Here is a 21,707-nt window from a genome sequence, read left to right on the forward strand (position 1 = left end):
CTAAGGACCGTGCACGTGCTCTGTGCCTTAGAGTCCCATTAGGACTTAGAAACAAAATAGAGACACACCACTGGGACTTATGCCAATATATCAGAAACCAAGTCCCAGACTTAAACCAACATCCAACACTTACCCAACAAAAAATTATATTTTATATTTTTATCACTTTTTTTATTTTACATAAAAAATGAAGTAAAAAAAAAAGAAAAAAATTATCCTTTTTTTTTTTTATACATAAACAGTGAAGCAAGTAACATGCCTAGATACATCTTAGTTCAAGTATAATGTCACTCACAAAATAAATTCAATAGAGTACATCCTCTTATTTGAAACAATCACTATGGATGCCAACTCCTCATAAGATCATCAATGTCAAAGTTCATGTGAGTGTGTGAGTGAGTAACCTTATATCATAGCACTTTTATATATTCTTTCTTCAATATATTTTTGAGAGCTTTTATTTATGGATGTTTTGCTTCTTATAGATGCTCATAAGAGTTTGTTACTCACCTTAAAAGTCAAACTTTATGCTAGGGTCTAGATATATGAGCATCTCCTTCAAACACTTGTTTGCACAACTCCCTTTTTGTGTTCATGTTTGTTGCTCATATTTTTCCATAATGATTAGAGCAACGATTATTTCTATAAGAACTTAAGGGGGTAGATCCTTGTAGGGTGTTCGTCTTTTTCCGCAATGATTAAACACCAGCTTTTTCTATATGAATCAATTCTTTGTGTTTGGTAAGGGGAGATCTCCTTATTATTGTACTCGGTTTAAATAGTATTAGTCAATTCAAGTTATGAACTCCCTCTATGGTGAGCATCTCAATATTTAATTACGAGGTGCATACACATAAGCTTCTCATAGTGTTTTGTAAATGAACTTTGTCAATATGACTCATAGGGTTAGTATGCATAAAGTGAACTACTCAAAGTAGAGAGATGCATAAGTTCAAAAATTTACCATGTGAGAACACAAGTGTTCAAACTTTGACATATCAAGCATGCACTTTTTTTAAAAAAAAAAAAACTTAAACCAATCAAACTGATTTTTATATTTTATTTTTCTTATATAAAACTAAAAACCAGAAACATGAAGCAAAATAGAAATATAAAACAGAAAAATAAAATGCATGTCCTGAACTACTAAAATGAAATGCAAGGAATGCAAGAACATGCAAGTGGTCCTATCAATTAATGTGATAGAACATCTTCTTTGACCATCCACTTTGCTTTAAATTTTGGCCTATTATTTTCATCAACAATGCTAAATATCTCTAACTTCCGTATAGAGATTGATGCCATATTTATAGCCCAGGTCACAGTCAGTACTTGGCTAACATAGCTAGAGAGATGCCTAGCTGCAGTCGAGGATGTCGTTAGATAGTTGGGTCAGTAGAGACACACTCATCTCTATATCTTTTATTTATATTTTTTTTATAGAACATATTTTGTGTTTTGTAAAATTAATTTAATTATGAATGATTTTTTTTAAAAAATTAATTGTTGATTTCTATTATATATATTCTTTAATTGAAATGTTTTATAAAATTAATGGCACAGTTTGAATGAAATATATGCCATTCGAACGTTTCTCCAATCCCGCCAGATATATTTCTGCACTAAATTACCGTTTGAATTTTATATTTTACATTCGAGCATTGATTAACCTATTAGTTCGAACGGTACAGTGATATGTTCGAACAGTAACTTAATTTCTCTCTAAATTTAGTGACCTATCCAGCCAATTTTCTTTTTGATCATAATATCGATTCGAACATTGATTAACGTTGATGTTTGAATGTTGTTGTATGTTGTTAAAATGTTAAATCAATATCCCACTAAATTTTATCGTTTAACGTGCCAAATTGTCGTTCGACCATATATAATATCCGTTCGAATGTTTATTTTATTTTGTTTGAACGTCTTTTTATGTTTGAACAATTATTTTATTATGGATGAAATTTTTTCGTCCCTACATATACCATTCGAACATATTCGAATGGTAAACACCTTCCTTCATTTTTTTAGAAGAAATTTTGAATTTCATCCCTACGTCTCATTTTTTGTGACGTTTTTCATTTTGTTCCAAACAAAATTCGTCCCAAAAATGAATTTCTGTTATAGTGAGTAGAATAAATATTTTAAAAAATTGTTTCTTTAAAAAAATCTTGTTGCCCTACATTGGCTAGTAGTGACTAGAGAGAGACTGAGATTGAGAAACTCCGTGGCAGTTCAGTTTTAGCTACCACGGGACAACCAAGAACAGGTTGCCTTTGGTGGTTTCTAGCAATCACTTGAAGTCGCCAAGGTTGCCCATTTGGTAGCTATGGGGGGTGGCTGTTTTAAATTTTAAACTTTTGTTTGCAACTGTTTTAAACTTTTGTTGAAGAATTTATGTTTGGAAATTGATACTTGGCCCCATAAGTATGCCTGCTCAAAGTTATTGCTTGGGTATTTTATTTTATGTTTTATTTATTTTTAATAGTTAAGGAAGTGATTATTAGTGAAGTGGTGTATTTTTTTATATTTAAAAATGTTTAAAGATGTTTGAAATAAAAAAAAAAACAAATAAAAGTTTAATTTGTACTAATGGTAATTTTGAGGGGACAAACTCATAGAGCTGAGTAGCAACACTGTATATTTATAGATATAGTTATTTTCTTTTTTCTTTTTTTTTTTAGCTTTCTAGTGTTTTAAAAAAATTTAAAGTCCTGCTAGGGTGCTGCCTAGTAGTGACAGCTGGGCGAGCCCCTAGGCAAAATTTTCCTTTTCAATTTTTTTCATTTTTATTATTCATATTTTTTTAATATTTTAAACATTTTTTAAAAATATAAAAAAAATATCAGTACACTAATAACCACTTCCTTAATCAGTAAATAAAAAAAAATATAAAAAAAAAACTAGATACATGAGCGGTCAAAATGAGGGGACGATATCGTAGCATTATTAAAAGATTTGAAGTGTTTCAATTGTGTTGTGTGCGTACAATTTATGTATGGGAATGAGAACCTAAGATGGAGCAAGCCAAATTTAATATCCCTCTTTCGACAACATCGAGAAGGCCTTATGACAATAATAGCTTAGATATGTATAATTTTTACTAAATTAAATAAAGCATTATCATATTTTTCTTCTCATTAATAAATTTATTGATTTTTTAAATTAATTTCATGTTCTTTTATTGTGATGGACTTATTAAATTCATTATTTTTTGCTTAATTAAGTAATTACTAAATTTATAGTTTATTTTAGAAATTAATTACTAGTTTTTCGAATGAGGTTAGAATTTACAGGTCTGCTTTGGACCGGTCGGGTTGTCTTTTTGGCCTTAACAGCCTTCAGTTAAAATTAAGACACATAAGTAAGTCTACCAAACCAACATGCAGCTTATTACACTAGATTGATTGGAGCCCTATTCACACCTGAAATACTTCAACAATTTCTATCATTCAAGCTACTCCAGGAGTGCACTTCAGTAGCCTTCTCACTGTCGTCCATAATTGTCGTCCGTCGCCGCCATCCCCTCAGCCACTTTCATGGTAATTTTCAATTTGGATTTTTTCCTATGGTTCTCGGGTAGGAGATGTGTTCGTAGATGCAGAAATCTCCCTTTCCATCTCTTTCTCATCAGTTGCAATCTATTATTTTCCTAGTATGAAACCAAACACAAGACCATTAGAATATTAGAGGTCAATGGAATCTATTCAAAGCTAGGTTCTTTCAGTTTGTTGCCGATATTTTAATTTTCAGGTTTCAGTTTTCAATCCTTTCAGCCGATATATATACTTTCAGCGGATATTTCTGTTTTCAATTTAATTTTAGTTTTCTATAGATTTTCTTCAAGAAGTGAATTTGTTGCTACGAATTTCTCTATTAATTTGTTGCTGCAAATTTTTCTTCAAGCCAATATCATGGTGCCGCGTTTGAGACCTTTTGATTCTTATGCACAAAAAGCATTTATTGAAAGTTTGTCTGGTAGTCAAATGAATTTGGGAATAAAAGGGTAGGCACAAAAAGCATTTGTTGAAAGTTTTTAAGGTAGTCAAATGAATTTGGGAATAAAAGGGTAGGCACAACAAGCATTTCGAGTTTTATGCACAAGAAGCATTTGTTGAAAGTAATAGTACGTAGAGTCTGAAAATAAAAGGGTAGGTACTGATAATTTGATAATAATTTACTTGTTTGGATGAGAAATTCCTTATCTTTTAGATTAAATTATTATTATCTAGTTTTTCTTTACAACTCTTCATTTCATAACGTAAATATCATGTATATCATTACAGATGTATGGAGATTGTTAAGAAGTTGAGAATGCAGAACTTGAGGCTGAAAGTGTAGAAGAACAATATAATGTGAATGGGGAAGAGGGACTGAATTTGGAAGATGGAGTGAATGTCGAAGATGGAGTGAGTATGGACGATGGAGTCAATGTGTTAAACTCATGTTCGAGTAGTGGTCCTATGGAGCCATTCATTGGTATGTTATTTGACGACGTAGAAGATGCCCAAGCATTTTACATGGCATATGCAAGATGAAAATGTTTTGCAATTCAGACCAACCATACTTGCTTGTCAAAAGATGAGAAAAAACTAGTTGCAGTCGACTATGTTTGTTCAAGGGAAGGATACCGGCAGGAAAGTTTGAAACAAAAAGAACGAACAATTCCTAAATCAGCTAAGACAAAGATTGGATGTAAAGCTTTGATGGGAATAAAAAAAGATGGTGAAAAATGAATAGTTAACAAGTTTATACTTGAACATAACCATATTCTACTTACACCGAGAAGTACAAGTTTGCTCTATGGACATAGGGGAGTTACCAAAGTCCAAAAAAAAAAACTTATTATGACTTTGAATGAGTCCGGTGTACTGACAAGGAAGATAATATCGGTGTTAAGTAAAAAATCAGGTAGAGACTTTAATATTGGTTATATTGGCAAGGATGCTAAAAATTACTTAGGAAACAAAAGGAGAAAATTATTTGAGGAGGGGGATGCACAAAGGTTATATGCCTACTTTCTTGATCGACAATGCAAAGAACCCGACTTTGTGTACTTCATGCAAGTTGATGAGAATGGGTACATGAGAAGTTGTTTTTGGGCAGATGCCTGATCGAGAGCTGCATACCAATGTTTTGGAGATATTGTCACATTTGATGTCACCTATATGACCAATATTTATAAAATGTCATTTGTGCCGTTTGTTAGAGTTAACCATCATCACCAAACCATAATGTTTGGTTGTGCTTTGTTAATTAATGAAACAACCAAATCATATATATGGTTATTGAGAACATGACAAGAGGCAATACTTGGGTGTGCCCCTTCAACCATAATTACTGATGATGACAAAGCCATGGCCAAGGCCATTGCAGAGGTACTTCCAAATACAACTCATAGGTTGTGCTTGTGGCATACTTTATAGAAATTTTCAGAACACTTATCTCATGTGTATAACATGTTTCCAAACTTTCAAAAAGATTCATCATTGTACACATGTGACAATTACAACTGATGAGTTTGAGGAGGAATGAAGTTCAATATTAGTGAAGTATGGACTAGGAGAAAATAACTGGCTGAAAAATCTTTACAGTTGACATGATAAGTGGGTTTCGACTTACTTGCGTTCAACATTTTGTGCCGGTATGTCAACAACTCAAAGAAGTAAAAGCATGAACAAGTTTTCTAAGGATTATGTTCGGCCAAGCACTATGGTTAGTAACTTTGTGCATCAATATGAGAAAGCTATAGATACACGTTATTTTAAAGAGAGAGAGAAAGATGTGCGGACAAATCTACACATGCAATATTGAAAACATGTCATAAAATTGAAGAGGAGGCTGCTATGGTTTATACAAGAAAGCCTTTCATGATTAGCTTTTTAATAGTCAACGGTACAAATCAACAAAAATTTCCAAAGATGGTGGAAGGAAGACATATGGAGTGACACTTCATGGCAAAGAAGCTCATCTTTATTATGGGACATTTGAGAGTGGTGAAGAACATGCAACATGTACATGCCACATCTTTGAGTTTATGGGATTCTCTGTAGGCATATCCTATGTGTCATTGCCACAAAATCGAAATTAGATAGAGTATCACAGCAATATGTTCTAGAAAGATTGACTGTTAATGCTAAGAGTTTACCTATTCCAAACATACCACATTTTGAAGGGCAAGTTCTGACACAACATGATCAGGTTTTGAGAAAAAGCAAGTTGATGATGCAATTTTATGATATTGCAGAACTTGGGTCGCAGTCAACAAAAAAACTAAACCACCTCTCTCTTGCATTAGAGAAGGTTCACAAAGAGTTACTTCTGATGGAAGATGATGTAGATAGTGAGGAAACAAATTTTCCATGTCGAGAGGTGCCAACCAATGATTCTCAGATGTTAAGAAGTCAAGTTATATCAAACTTTTCACAGGCGGTCCAGTATCCTCCATGCGTGCCAACAAAAGGATGACCAAGATCTTTGAGAGCAAAAAATCTAAAAGAAACTCAAACAACAAAAAAAAGACATTGTAACATTTGCAAGAATGAGGGACATGTGAGGAACAATTGTCCTTCAGTGAAGTATAATACCTTATTAATATTTGTGTTTTATTTTTTGGTCTTTAATCGAAGAAGTTAATATTTTTTGTGTTTTGTTGTGTTTTATGTAGGGATCTTGGGTTGCGGTTTGACAACATTGAGCTAAATTTAGATTTTTAGTGAAGTTGCTTAAGAGTAGTATGAAATTATTTTGTCACTTGTCTCCTTTGTTATGGATAGTTAATTTATACAAATTTTACTGCTAAGTTAATTTAATCCCTCTTTATTTTGATATGACAGAGAAGAACATAGTAGATTGTGAGTTTGGAAGAGTAGAGTGGATTGAAGGTTTGAAGAGTGGATTGAAGCTTTACTGCTTTTCTTTCATAGTCTTTAACTGAGAGTGGATGTAACTAAGAGTGGATATAACTGAGAGTGGATTTATTATTCTATGTAATTCCAAATGTTTTGAAGCTATCTTTTTATGTGATTATGTCATGTCTTGATCTGGTATTTTTTATGTTTTGAGGGTATCTTTTTATGGTTTGAAGCTTTGCTATCCAGATTGGTAATCTTTGTGTGAAACATCTATTACATAAAAATAAAAAGAACAACATTCACCATTTACTAAGCAAGAACGACAATCACCATTTACATAAAGAGAAGAACATTCAACATTTTTATTACATGCAGCATATGTCCATTACATTCCCACATCAGTCACCACATGTCTATTATATTCACCACCACATGTTCATTAGAATAAAAATAAACCATGACAACAACAATACTTTCAAGGTTCTACTATAATTCTTCTCTGTTACTTTAAATTTGGCTTGCTCAATCACAACACGTTCATGAAGTACCCTCTCGTTCCAAAATTTGGCTTCCCCTCTTGCAATCCAAGAACTTGAACAAGGATGAGAACCTAAAAAATATGGAAGAAAGTAAGCACTAAGTTTGAGAGCTAGCGGTGCATGCAGTAACAAGAAAATGGGTTTAGTGGGGTCAAAGGTATGCGGGTTGGTAGGGCATTCCTGTTTCCTATCAGGAAAAAAGAAAAGAAATAAAGTTACTTATCAGGAAAAGAAACACAATGAAACAAGGTCTGAAGCACTGAATAATTAAGTAACATCTACAAGAAGCTAGACTTTTATCAGCCATAAATGGAAAAAATTGGTTTTCCCTTCAACCTAAGGGAAAAAAATTGTAAAGTCATGGACTTTGGGTAAAAAAACACATAAGCAGAAAGGTAGTATATGTGCTATTTCAGAAAGCTCCATTCTTAAACTTTTAGCTCCATTCTATGCCTAAATTTGTGAGGCTCATGTCTTGCTTATTATTTTTCAATATCACTACTTTTATTGTCTATGGCATGCCAATATTGCTAGCTGACTGTTAATGATGATTTCTACCAAGAAAATGGGGACCGTTTATGTTATTTATGTGAACAACACTGCCAATTCAGTTTGTGGCTCATTTGAGATTTTCTTCAAACACCTGTTGTGCTTTTCTTTTAATTCAACCATTAATACAGTTTGTGGCTCATTTGTGCTTTCTTGAATACAAACACTCAACCCAAGAGAGTTCTAACAGAATCCAACCATTACTACAAGAGAATTCCAACAAATCCAACCATTAATACATGCAAGAGAGTTCTAATTCGCAACCACAATTCGAGATTACCCAACGAAATTGTAGAGCTCAAAGAGTGGTCTTCAATGGTGTGATTTTGAGAATGTGTCGTCGATCTACACTAGCTTACGATTCTAAAAGTTTTGCATCTAGTTTTGCCGAGAGGTGGCCAAGAGGGGGAGCTTGGGGGAATGATGGGATTTTGTTTTGTTTTGTTTTTTTTTTTTGTGTTTTCCGATAGGTGGCCAATGGTGGGCGGGACTGTGGGTGGGCTAGGGGCTGCTGCGATTTTGTTCAGTGCTTGCCGAGAGGTGGCCGATGGTAGGTGAGGGGGCTACGGGTGGGTGAGGCACGATGGTGCTGCTACTCATGCATGGGGGAGCGAAGGAGAGAGGGGGAACGAAGGGGGACTGGGCTACGGGTGGCCAAAAGGCTGCTCTGCAATTTTATTCTGCGTTTGCCGAGAGGTGGGCGAGGGGGCTGCGGGTGGGGGAGGGGCGAGGATGCTGCAGGTGAATGTCGAAGGGGGAGCGAAGGATAGAGGGGGAATGAACAAATGGGGGTTCATGAGATTGGGATTCTACTGGGTGCGGTCACAACATAGCTGCCATGGACAGTGTTAGTGGCATGCTTCTATTGGAAGTCTGTTTTTCTGGGTTGAACAGTCGGACCGTTTATAAGATTTTCTCTAGAATTTATTAAGTTTGTCCAAGTAAGGGTTCCAGTGGATTCAACTAGTCCTCATCGAATTGAATGGTCAAACCGTAGAAATTGTACGTTTGGTGGTAAAAGTACAATAATACATGATGCAATTATTATTTTTAGTTGGAGCCCTGGGGGTTATTCGGTTGACCATGTCGAGATCCATTGCACACAATGTCATCAAGGAGAAGATGACTGCAGATCTCATGGCGGCTTTGTCAGGCATGTATGAAAAGCCATCAGCGAATAACAAGTTACATTTGATGAAAAAGTTATTCAATTTGAAGATGGCAGAAGGTACATCTGTTGCACAACATCTTAATAAGTTTAAAACTATCACAAATCATTTGTCGTCTGTTGAAATTGAGTTTCATGATGAGATAAATGCATTGATATTGTTGGCTTCACTGCCAAATAGTTGGAAAGTCATGAGAATGACTGTTAGTAATTTTGCTGGTAAAACAAAGTTAAAATATGATGATATACGTGATTTGATTTTGGTTGAGGAGGTTCGCAGGAGGGATTCAAGCAAGACCTTAGGTTCGAGTTCAACACTGAATGTTGATTCTCAGGGGAGAACATAAGACATGAACTCAAGCAAAGACAAATCAAAATCAAAGAACAGGGGCAAAAGCAAGTCAAGGCCTGGGCAGCAACCAACTTGCTAGAATTGTGGTAAGACTGGCCACATTAAGAAGAACTATAAAAATCCGAAGAAGACAGAGAATGATAGTGCTAATGTGGTTACTGAAGAAGTGCAGGATGCACTACTGCTTGATGTTCATAGTCCGGTTGATGACTGGATATTTGATTCAGTGTTTCACACATCTTCCCATCAGGAATTTTGCAAAACTATGTTACAGGTGATTTTGGGAAGGTGTACCTGGCTGATGGAGAGGCATTGAATGTGGTAGGAATGTGAAACATTGATATTGCACTCCCTAACAAGAACAAGTGGACCTTGCAGAAGGTCAGACACATTCCTGAGTTGAAGAAAAACATCATCTCTGTTGGGTAGCTCGATGATTGTGGCCACTCAGTAGTGTTCTTAGATAGCACCTGAAAGGTTACTAAAGGGGCATTGGTACTGGCTCGGGGTAAGAAAATTGGTACTATGTATATGACTGTTGGTTTGACTAATACTATTGCTACTACCATTGCAGAGAGCATTTCATATTTGTTGCATTGTAGGCTTGGCCATATGAGTTAGAAGGGCTGAAGGAACTATTGTCTAGAGGCAAGCTATCAGAATTGAAATCAGTTGATCTCCATATGTGTAAGAGTTGCATTATGAGAAAACAGAAGAATGCCAGTCTCTTGAAGAGTGGCAGAACATTGAAAATAGGAAAGTTGGATCTTGTGCACACAGACATGTGGGGACCTTCCCTAGTGGCATCTCTTGGAGGTTCTCGGTACTATGTCATGTTCATTGATGACCACAACAGGAAGGTATAAGTTTATTCTTTGAAACATAAATCTGATGTGTTTACTGTATTCAAAAATTGAAAGGCCAAGGTTGAGACATAGACAGACTTTTAAAACTGAAATGCCTGAGGTCAGATAATGGTGGTGAATATATTGATGGAGGGTTCAAGAAGCACTTTGTAGCTCATGGTATTAGAATGGAGAAGATCATTCCTAGGACATCATAGCAAAATGGAGTTGTTGAACTTATGAACAAAACCATAAATGAGCGTGCTAGAAGCATGAGGCTGCATGCTGGATTACCACCTACTTTCTGGGCAGACGTAGTCAACAATGCTGTCTACTTGATAAACAGAGGGCCATCAATTCCATTGGATTGTGGACTGCCTGAGGAGGCTTGGAGTGGGAAATAGGTCAAATCTTCTCTCCTTAAAACTTTTGGCTGTCTTTTTTATGTTCATATTGATTTTGATGCTCGTAATAAGCTTGAAACTAAGTCAAAGAAATGTTATTTCATTGGATATGGAGACAAGGCATTTGGCTATCGTTTCTGGGATGATTAGGGTTGAAAGATCATAAGGAGCAGGAATGTGATATTCAATGAGAAGATTATGTACAAGGACAAATCTAGTGCAATTGCTATAACAACTCATCAGGAGTCCAAGTTCGTGAGTTTGGATGACCTACCAGAGGTCACAGTGCAATGCAAAGATGTAAGTGACAGAGAGAGTGGGTCCAGCCCACCCATTCCTATTATTCTGCAGTCAGATCTAGAGCTGCCTACTCCTGCAGTTGCAGTTCACAGGTCAGTTAGGACTATTCGTTCCTCATAATGTTTCTCACCTACTTCGAATTACATTCTGTTGGTAGATGGTGGAGAACTATAGAGTTATGAGGAAAGTTTGCAAGATGAAAATTCTAACAAGTGGGAGGTGGCCATGAAAGAAGAGATGGATTCCCTACTGGGGAATCAGGTATGAGAGTTGATAGAACTTCCATCAGGGAAAAAGGCTTTGCATAACAAGTGGTTGTACTAGGTGAAAACTAAGCATGATGGCAGTAAGAGGTACAAGGCCCAGCTTGTTGTAAGATTTTTTCAATAGAAACAAGGTATTGATTACTCTGAAATATTTTCTTCTGTGGTGAAGATCACAACCATCATGTTAGTGCTGGCTATGGTTGCTATTGAAGACTTATTTCTTGAGCAGTTAGATGTGAAGAAAACTTTTCTTCATGGAGACCTTGAAGAAGACATTTATGTGCACCAACCTGTAAAGAAAGGTTCAGTTTGCAGACTGAAGAAGAGCTTGTATGGCCTGAAGCAAGCTCATAGACAGTGGTACAAGAAATTTGACAATTTCATGTGCGGTTTAAGGTACATTAGATGTTAGGCAGGTCACTGCTGTTATGTTAGGCATTTTGACAATTCTTACATTATTTTGTTGTTGTATGTGGATGACATGCTTATTACAGGGGCTATTATTGATTAGATGAATGATCTGAAGAAGCAGGTGTCAAAGCATTTTACAATGAAGGATTTGGGAACTGCGAAGCAAATTCTTGGCATGAGAATGGTTAGAGGTAGTGTCAAGAGCACCTTGAGACTCTCTCAAGCTAAGTATGTGAAAAAGGTACTCAGAAGGTTCAATATGGACAAGGCCAAGACAACTGGCACACCCTTGGGCAATCACTTTAGACTCAGCAAGGATCTATCACCAAAGTCAAAAGAGGAATAAGACTACATGAGTAAGGTTCCTTATGCCCCAACTATTAGTTCACTTATGTATGCTATGGTTTGCACAAGATCAGATATTTCCCATGCAGTGAGAGTTGTGAGCAGATACATGAGTAACCCATGAAAACAACATTGGGAAGCTGTGAAGTGGATTTTGAGGTACCTAAAAGGCTCCTAAAAAATGTGCTTGTGTTTCTCAAGAGAGAGTTTAGAGGTGCAGGGCTATATTGACGCTGATTTAGCTGTAGATATTGATAGGAAAAAAAGTACCATAGGCTTTGTTTACACTCTGGGTGGTACTGCAGTGTCATGGTATTCTAATTTGTAGAAAATAGTTTCTTTGTCTACTACAGAAGCTGAGTATATTGCAGTGTCAGAAGCTGCAAAGGAGATGATTTGGCTATAGGGCTTCTTGGAAGAATTGGGCAAAAAGAATCAAAAGGGCACTCTCTACAGCGACAGTCAAAGTGCCATATTTATTGCCAAGAATCTAGCATTTCACTCCAGGACCAAGTAAATACAAATTAGGTATCACCTTATCCGATTATTGTTTGATGATGGGCAGTTGCTACTTGAGAAAATTTGTGGAAGTAAGAAACCTGCTGGTATATTGACAAAGGGTGTTATAATTGAGAAACTGAATTTGTGCGCAACTTCAGTTGGTCTTCTAGCATGAGGATAGGGGCAATGAATTGCAGAGGTGGAGGATATCATGTTTTGACGAAGAGCGCGATACAATGGGTGTACCAGTCTTGAAGTGGGAGAATTGTCGAGTACTGTGGAGTTTGGTCCACACCGCTGGAGCAGAGGCATCACAGAGAGTTCGCACAAGGCTTGATTGACAATGAACTTGAGCGGATGCGATACAATGAGTTCACTCGACCTTCGCTCAAGATGGCGCTCGAGCGGAGGTAATACAGAAAGTGTGCTTGATGAGCCACTCGATACATGGCTCGAGCAGTTGAGGGAAACAGGCTTGCTCGATGCTCGCTTGACACGCTGCGCTGCTTGAGCAAACATCACTTTTGATGAGATTTTTGGGGTTTCCACCGTGCACCCTTTAAATATGTTTTTTGTGTTACTGTAGCCGTATAGTGTGTGCATAGTAGATGCTCCTTTCATTGTATTGTGATTTCTCAAGAAATAAAAATCCTCTGCAGCTCCCATGGACGTAGGCAAGTTGCCGAACTACGTAAATCTTGTATCGTGTGATTGTTTTTTGTGTTTACTTTTGTGATTATCATCATTTTTCACAATAAACTTGACTTTGAAATCTACCTTTTCGTCTTCTTACAAAGTTGGTTGAGACGAGACTAACTTTGTGTACATGAATTACAACTTAAGAGTTGTTTTTGCGTGATGCAATTATAATTTTTAGCTACAGCCTGAAGGTGACGAGTTCAATAAAACAAGCTTTGCAAATCTACTAGAGAAATACTTTAGCCATAAAAAGATTTTAAAAAAGTAAACTCATAAACTGACGTCTCTTTATGTGATACGTCAGATTGTAGAGTTACTTTTATTTTATAATAGATTTAATGTATCACATGAAGTCAAATTAATTTATGAGTTTACTTTTGTAAAATTTCTTTGTGACTATATTGTTTATTAATCCACAAATTGGGTCAATCATAAGGGAAATTATTATGGCCACATGATATCTTCATTTTTTTATCTAATGGGAATTGTCAAAACATATTATTGAGAGCATAAACTAAACGGCCCAATATCATCAAGCTTGTCTTTCTTGCTGAAATAGTTGAAAACTTCTGAATCATATATAAGTTTGTCTGTACGGTAATATATACTATCGGACCTATTTGATATGTTTGTCTCTTTTCTATTTCTATTTGAAACTCTTCAACTTCGACAAATCTTTCAATACAAATTTTTTTCGGGAGACATCAAGAGTATGCTTGCAGATATATAGATAATACAAGGAGCTAAGAAGAACAAAATAATTGGCACATATTTATAGTAAACACATGTTTGATCGTTGAGAAGAGCAAAATAATTAGGTATGACGAACAAGAATTATACATGTTTGGCTCTGATCACTTACCAAGATCACCCAACTGTTTGATCAACTCATCCAAATTTTTGTCTGAACTTCCTCCTTTAACTGCACTTGCGGCTGCAGCACTCAACTCTTTGGCCAGAATCCGCTCTAGCCAAGTCTCTTCAACAGAGATGGCCAACAGCTGAGCCAACTCGGCTGACTCAGAAATGTTCTGAGTGCCCTCACAAGCTCTGATTGCAACCCCTAACTCCTCCACCAACAACATTGCGTTCGTGTACTGGTCTGCATCCATTGGCCATGTCAACATCACAACTCCCGCAGCGATCCCCTCCAGCACCGAGTTCCACCCGCAGTGAGTCACGAACACACCCACAGCTCGGTGGCTCAGTATGGAGACCTGCGGCGCCCATCCCCTTATAACAAATCCTCTGCCCTCCATGCGATCTTCGAACCCATCAGGAATCACGCCATGATCAGCATTCGCCTGCTGCTGCTCCTCTTCGCGAGGCACCCTCACGCACAAAACAAACTGGACACCGCTTTGATCTAACGCAGCAGTCAGCAAGTCGATCTGCCTTTGTGTCAACACCGCACGGCTACCGAAGCAGACATAGACAACTGAGTTGTCTGGACGAGCATCCAGCCAATTCATTAGCTCATGGCACGGTACAGAGCTTACTCCACCTCTAACAATGTATTCCTGTAAATCACCGTTCTCAGGAGGCGATACGGGTCCTACGGCCCACACTCGATCATTTCTGAGTTCTCTCTTCAGATGCGTAAAGTAAACGCGCTCCAATTCGATGAACGAGTTGAACACCATCCCCCAACTCACGGTATTGGCCAGTATGTCGTTTCTAAAAAATTCCAAATCCGAGTCCCCTTTTAGGCTTTTATAATGTCCGGGAATCTGCCACCATGGGAATGCCGGGGAGTCCGGAATTTTTGGAAACGAAACTTGGAAATTGATATCCTGATCTGGATCAGCGTTTTCGGGTGGATCGCGACACATAGAGAGAGCAACTGACATCGCAAAGGCACCAGAAGGTGAGAAGACTAACCGTGGAACGCCGAGCTCACACGCAAGGTCTTGTGTCCAGCCGAGAAAGAAATCGGAGATAATAGCAACAGGAGGCGAGGAATGAGATCGAAACCATTGGAGGAGGATAGAATAGTGAAGGTCACGTAAGGCGCGCATGATTGCAAGGAGCCTCTTCTGTGGAGGAGCTGTTATATCAGGGGATGGTAGAACCAAGCGCTTGAGAGAAGACGGGTGTGCGGAGAAGTAAGGTTGAAGCAGAGGAAGGTTAGAGGTGGTGACGAAAACGGTGACAGTGAGACCGCGAGTGAGCAGGCAGTTGGCGAGGTCAAGCAGAGGTATAATATGATCTGAACTTGGGAAGGGATAAGCGGCAATGTGCAAGCCATTGGTAGACATGGTTGAGATCGAAAGGCTCTAAGCCGTGGAGATGCTTGTGCTGCTTATATATGAAACGTCAAAGAAAAAGAAGAAGAGTTGTGCGGGATTCCTCAACTTTATATACGGCTAGTTATTGCATATTTTTCGGTTTTCCTCAACTTTATATGGCTTGATCATGTGGTACGTTGAGGAATCCCGAACTCCCCAGCATTTGCGTCTTGACTGACGTGTTTACATTCACAGCCAATCTATCTATGAAAAAGAGGAAATTTAAATCGTATTTCATGATGACAATGGTCGGTTCCGTCTTTTTTTTGTGTGGCTAGGATGTGTGTCCATCGTGAAAACCTCCCATCATGAAAAAGGCATTTTTCAAAGATAGTCAAAGAGAGAATTAAATTTCATAGTATACTGCACTGCTGTCAATTAGCATATTTAAGAACAAGGTAATAAAAAAGAAGATGATGAAGTTTATGTTGGGTCGGTGTCGAATGGCCCATCTGAAAGAGTTCGTATTGACTTTTAGTTCTTAGAGTTTTGTTTGGATCCCGAGAAACACAATTTTATTTTGTTAGGAATTTAAAAGGAGTACTGACTAGTGACTACTGATCTTTAATCGATTAACCTTGTAAAGCCATCTTCGTTTGGGACCAGAAAATAATCAATCGGGAGCTTCTCTATTGACAAGGTTATGGAGTTGAAGAACTTGCAATGGGTTTCGAAGTCACAAGAGTTCTTCTAGGGGAGTTTTTGCAACTTAGAGAGCTAGCTTTCATTCTCAATCATTATAAAACCTTTCAAGATTTGTACAAAAATCCAAAAGCTTAAAAAAATATCCATCAAATAATTTTTTTAAAAGGGTGGCTGTGTGTGTTTTTAAAATTATTTATTACATTATACGTATAAATGTCTATAAATTTTCTTACATCCAAACATATTCCACGTAATGTATCCCACGATTCCCACCTCTTTTCAGAACTCTATAAAACCATAAGTTTTCACTACTGTTCTACACATTATTATACTGCTTCGGATTAAATAGTCAAAATGGTACCTATGATTTGTCTTTTGGACAGATTGGCCGTATATTTTAATTCTGATTAAATCAAGTTATTCTTTAGCAATACATTAGTGACATATTAAATGGATATGTTAATAACAATAATGGAGTGCCTCCTACGCAGCGGTTTGGTTAACAATCACAATCGGTGGTAGGACACTTTACACATTTAATTCAAAACATTAATTACGAAATAAATATTTGAAATACAAAAAGTCAAGAGAAAACTAATACCTTTGCCTGGACGAACAAGGCATCACTTGGGTGGAGACCAAGGTGTGGCTAGGTCGCAGCATACACATGATTGGGTTTCCCGAAGAATCGTTCTCTTACTTACAAAAATCGTATTGAAAATAAAAACTGACTTAAGTATTGAAGGTAACCTTTCAACTCCCCCCCCTCCCAAATCTTCCCTGTGTTGCAAGTAATTAAGCCCAAAACCTGGGATAATGTCTCGATCCCAAAGGTCTGGAGAATTAGTTCTTAATACTTAATATCAACTTCAATAATACAACTATAAAATTTTAAAAAATTTATAAAATGTTAATCCATTTAATCAACCCAGATATCTATGTTCCTTCATGTGGATAACAAAGAAATTCTCAATAACATAAATTAAAAACTCTCCAAAGACTCGTATCCTTAACTCATCAAATCAAAATACCCGAAAAATAAATTAGTTTACTAACTACGACTCTCAAATAAGCACTTGTACCCTCAGACACTTATTTCACTACGATCATCACATATTGCTAAAACTTCCTACTCTTGTTCTCCAGCTAAACCATCAAAATTATCTGAAAAATATATAGAGATAAGGGGTGAGTTATCAGCAACTCAGTAAGCAGAAGACATATACTAGTGTGTAAACATGAGCATTTATAGAGTTCAGAATGCAGAACAAAATATTTTCTTTCAGGATACAGAATCGGAATATTTGTTTTCAAAATGCAGCGTCAAAACATGTTATAAAGAATATCATAGCGAAAGTTCAAAAATATTCATAATCAAAATTCTTTTGGCATAGCATAAATTGAAACATCACATCGTTGGCAACACCCGGACCCAATCAAGCTCAATATTTTTTTTTGTTTTATTATTATTATTTTTTTTTAATATCCACTCCGCGCATGTCTCCAACTCTTTTTCCATGCACACACACGACTCTATTTTTTCAGCTCTCTCCACACACACCTCTCCCTCATTTCTCTAGGGGTTTTTTTTTTTTTTTTTTTTTCCGTTGCCTATATATATATTTCTACTCCTCTCCTAAAAAGGATTAGCCACAGCACCCCAAGCGTAACTTCCTTTCGTTCACTGCCTCTCCACGATTCTCGACTCTTGCTCATCAACTTAGCCACCATAAACCTCCACCGTAAAAGACCATCTCCAAGGGCCCAAAGCCTCACCATAGCCATTATTTCTACTCACTGTGAGACCTTCCCCTCAGCGCAGCCGTGCAACACGCAATCACTGGCCAAGCCCGTAACACAGCACGGGTTGATTCTCCGTGACGCCGCTGCCCTACCACACTAACTCACAGACAGCAACTCCCCCTTGCAAGCAACGCACCACCCTCCAGGCCGTCCTCGCCGCCACGGAAAGCCGACCACTGTCGCCCAGCTGTTGAAGGATGTAAAGCCCATGGCCCAGACCAATTGGAGTTTAACCTTGGGATGGGACGACGTCGTTTAGGTAAAATTTTTCTTTTCCTTGACTTCTTTTCTTATTTCCTCCGTTCTCTCCGCACCCCAACGTTTTCCCTCTTTCTCCCTCTCTTCAGTTTCTTTTTTCTGATTTTCCCTCATCCTGTAATTCACCCCCCACATGTATTAGACGGTTCCTTGCATATTTTTCTTTTGTTCTTTTCTTTTTCTTTGCCTCTCAACCAGATGTCTCTCAACAACCACTTCCTCTCACATCCTCTCTTCTACTCTCCAGCAATTGTTAGTGTAATTGTGGTACTGCAGTGTGTTTTGGGAAAATATTCAGTTTGGTACAGGTAAACCATTTTTTTTCTTTTTGCACTCTATTTTTCTTGGTTGGATATGATGTATCTTACCCTCGCGTAACCACTCTCTGTTTTTCACTCACAAGGTTTTATTTTCACAAATCACTACGTCGTGCACCTTCATCCTCAAGAGCCTTGCGGGTTGACGTTGCTCACACTGGTAGGCTCCCATAAATTTTCAGTTTCCCCTCACTTTTGATTTTAGGTAAAACTCTCTTTAAACTTATGTTTTAAATTCTCTATTCTCATGTGTTTTTGAGTTCCTCACTCATTCCCATATTTTCTTCTAAAAATCTAGAATTTATCACCTCGGAGTGTACTGCTATCGGGTTCAATGGAAAGTGGAGTAGCACGATCTCGTTTCGAAGTGCTACAAGGTAATCATGAATGCTAGCTTTGGAAATTGATGTGATATTTGCACTGTTATGATATTCGTGGATGAATTGCTGAAGTATATGAAACTTGGTTGGCTATGATTAGTGGTTGGGAATTGTTGCAGCTGGTTGGGTATCTTGTTATCATTCATGTTGCAGGAAAGATGTAGAGAGTGGCTGATGTAGTGTTGGGGATTGGTTATGATTGGTGCGATAATGGAGTCTGTGAATGGGTCAAGTGACTGTTACACATTGGGACTTTTTGGGTATTGCTCTTTGTAGGAGTTTTTTGTTTTGTGGACTGTTTAATAGTTTAATCTCAATCGATCTTACTCTTACGAAGATGGAATGTTCTTAACTAAGTTAATTACGAGTGTAGGTATTAACGTGTGAGTAAATATTCTCTGTTATAGGTTATTGTGACACGACTTTATTACAAGACCAAAACATAGAGATTACAATACAAGAGTCAGGTAAGTGGGATTCCTATGTTAGATTTGCATAAAAAGAAATGGACTAAGGTTGGTTTGTAAAAATGTGCATGTTGTTTTAAAAGAAAAAGTGCAAAAAAAAAACACCCTCAGTATATGTTTTGCATTCACTTATGAGATACAAATGAAAGAGAAAAGAAATGTTTTTGACATGAAATGTGTAGACATGAGCTATATTTGATATGTTTCTGAAATGTGCAAAAGATCGAATATGGAAATTGAGATTTTTATACATGTGATATGAAATATTTTGGAACTATTATTGATCATCTGAAAATGATATGAATGTGTTTAGCATGTGGTTTGATACAATATGGATATGAAAACCTTTGGCATACTTATTTGTTTTGATTCTGATTCTGAACATGGTATATGATATGATGCGATATGATATGATAAAATGAAGATATTCAGTTATGTTATGCCAAAGTGTTCTTGAATATGAAAATAGTTTATGAATATGAAAAGATTGAAATGTCGCTCTTGTTTTTCTGATAATACTTACTGAGTTGTTGATAACTCACCCCTTATCTTCATTATTTTTCAAATGATATTGATGACTCAGCTGGGGGTCAGGAATAGAAATTAGAGCTTGACTAGATATGGATAGAAGGTTGAGTACCTAAGGGTACCATTGTTAGAAGAAGAGTTTGAAGTTCTTTTTGATATTTAGATTTATTGGGACTTAAGATGTATCAGTTTATTACGTTAAGAGTTAATTATGTTTTGGTTTAGTAGGACTTATGGTTTTATCTGTTTGGTATGTTATCACAACCGGAAGATTGTGGACCCCTTGATTTATTATTATTGCAGTAATGACTATGTGGAGTTTGTAATGTGTTTATATAGAAGATATGAGATTGATTTTGCTTACATAGTCTATGGAGATTTTTAGATGTGTTGGGAGACATGTTTATAAGTGACATGTAGTAATTCTTCAACCCACCCAGGTATGGGGCATTACAGGAACACACGGCATACTCTGTTTTTCCTCTCTCAAAACAGAGCAGTCTTTGCTCAAGTCGTTCCATTGAGCTCCTCCGCTGGCCTCTCCCTCTCCCTATGTCCCTCGATTTTTCAGCTACGTTACACAATGGAAACCACCGCACGTAGCTCCCGACCAGTCGCACGCCTTCTCGCTGTCCCACAGTGAGCTCTCTCCCCTTTCGCATGCCATACTCTCTCATCGTGTTTCTCTCTCTCACTTATCTCTGTCTTTCTCTCTCTTAGTGCTCACCATCGTGATCCCCACTGTGACCTTCTTCGTCGCATCGCACTCAGCTCCTCCCTTTGCGGTGAGTTCCTCGCGCCCCTGTCCTCGCCGATTGTTGCACCGAGGTTGCATGAAGCATTTCCTTTAAGGATTACGTAAACTTAGATTTTGCATAGTATTTGGATATGGAATTACAGTTTTACCCTTATTATATTGGATGGGTTCAATTTGAAATTTTTGTTTATATTAAATCTATTTTTACGTGGTTTATGCGGGTAGTATAAGAAATTTGCAGAAAATTAGGATTTCCAAATTGTACTAATGGTAGCATATTATTTTTATAGTAAGTGTGAAATTTTATTTTGAACATTTTAATTATAATCATAGAAAATCACTTAAGTATTCTAACATGTTATTAAGTAAAGTTTTATTTTTAGAGGAAACAATATTGGAGTTATGTTATTTTTTTACACTTTAGATATGATTTAGTCTATTTAAAAATAGTTATGGTTTATTTTAAAATATTTTGGGATAATTATATTATCTAGTATTAAATTTTATAGTTTGTTTTCAATAATAAATAGGTCAAACTTTTAAATGTTTTGTTCAAAGTTATTAAACCAATATTGATGACTTTAGAAAGTGATGATTCATAATTTAAGGTTATGAAATTTTAGGTTTTGAGGAATTAAATATGTTATTTTAGAAGTTTAGGATTAAATATTGAAATAAGTGGTTGATTGAAAATTTATGGAAATTACTTGATTATTTTATAGGTGATGATTGTTAATTGTTCAAAATTTTGAGGAAAATTCTAAAAAGTTAAGAAATCCAAGTAAACGGGGTTCCTATGCTAGATTTTGCATTAAAATAAAATGAGCTGAGCTTGACTTTTTGAAAAATATACATATTTGGTTATGAAAAGAAATTTGAACTACCTCAGTTATTTGTTTTGCATTATTCATGAGATTCTATTTAAGAAGAAAGTATTTTTCATCATGACTGGTGTAGACATGAGCTTATTTTTGACATTCTATTTCTAATTTTTGCAAAAAGAGTGAATATGAAAATTTCTGCATAATTAT

At 36.7% G+C, this 21,707-nt stretch overlaps 1 protein-coding gene across 1 annotated transcript; it reads right to left on the bottom strand.

The window, feature by feature from the left end:
- Nucleotides 1-13,977: 13,977 nt before the first annotated feature.
- On the bottom strand, nucleotides 13,978-15,597 carry LOC108993480 (UDP-glycosyltransferase 89B2-like). The gene has a single exon (XM_018968414.2). The coding sequence runs from the start codon at nucleotides 15,489-15,491 to the stop codon at nucleotides 14,088-14,090; it is 1,404 nt and encodes a 467-aa protein (XP_018823959.2). The 5' UTR covers nucleotides 15,492-15,597; the 3' UTR covers nucleotides 13,978-14,087.
- Between the last annotated feature and the right edge of the window lie 6,110 nt (nucleotides 15,598-21,707).

The sequence above is a fragment of the Juglans regia genome, chromosome 6 (assembly GCF_001411555.2).
Source record: "Juglans regia cultivar Chandler chromosome 6, Walnut 2.0, whole genome shotgun sequence".
Taxonomy (NCBI): Eukaryota; Viridiplantae; Streptophyta; class Magnoliopsida; order Fagales; family Juglandaceae; genus Juglans; species Juglans regia.

What these genes read in the sequence shown, in the direction of transcription:
- LOC108993480 (XM_018968414.2), bottom strand. Translation starts at nt 15,491, where the DNA reads ATGTCTACCAATGGCTTGCACATTGCCGCTTATCCCTTCCCAAGTTCA.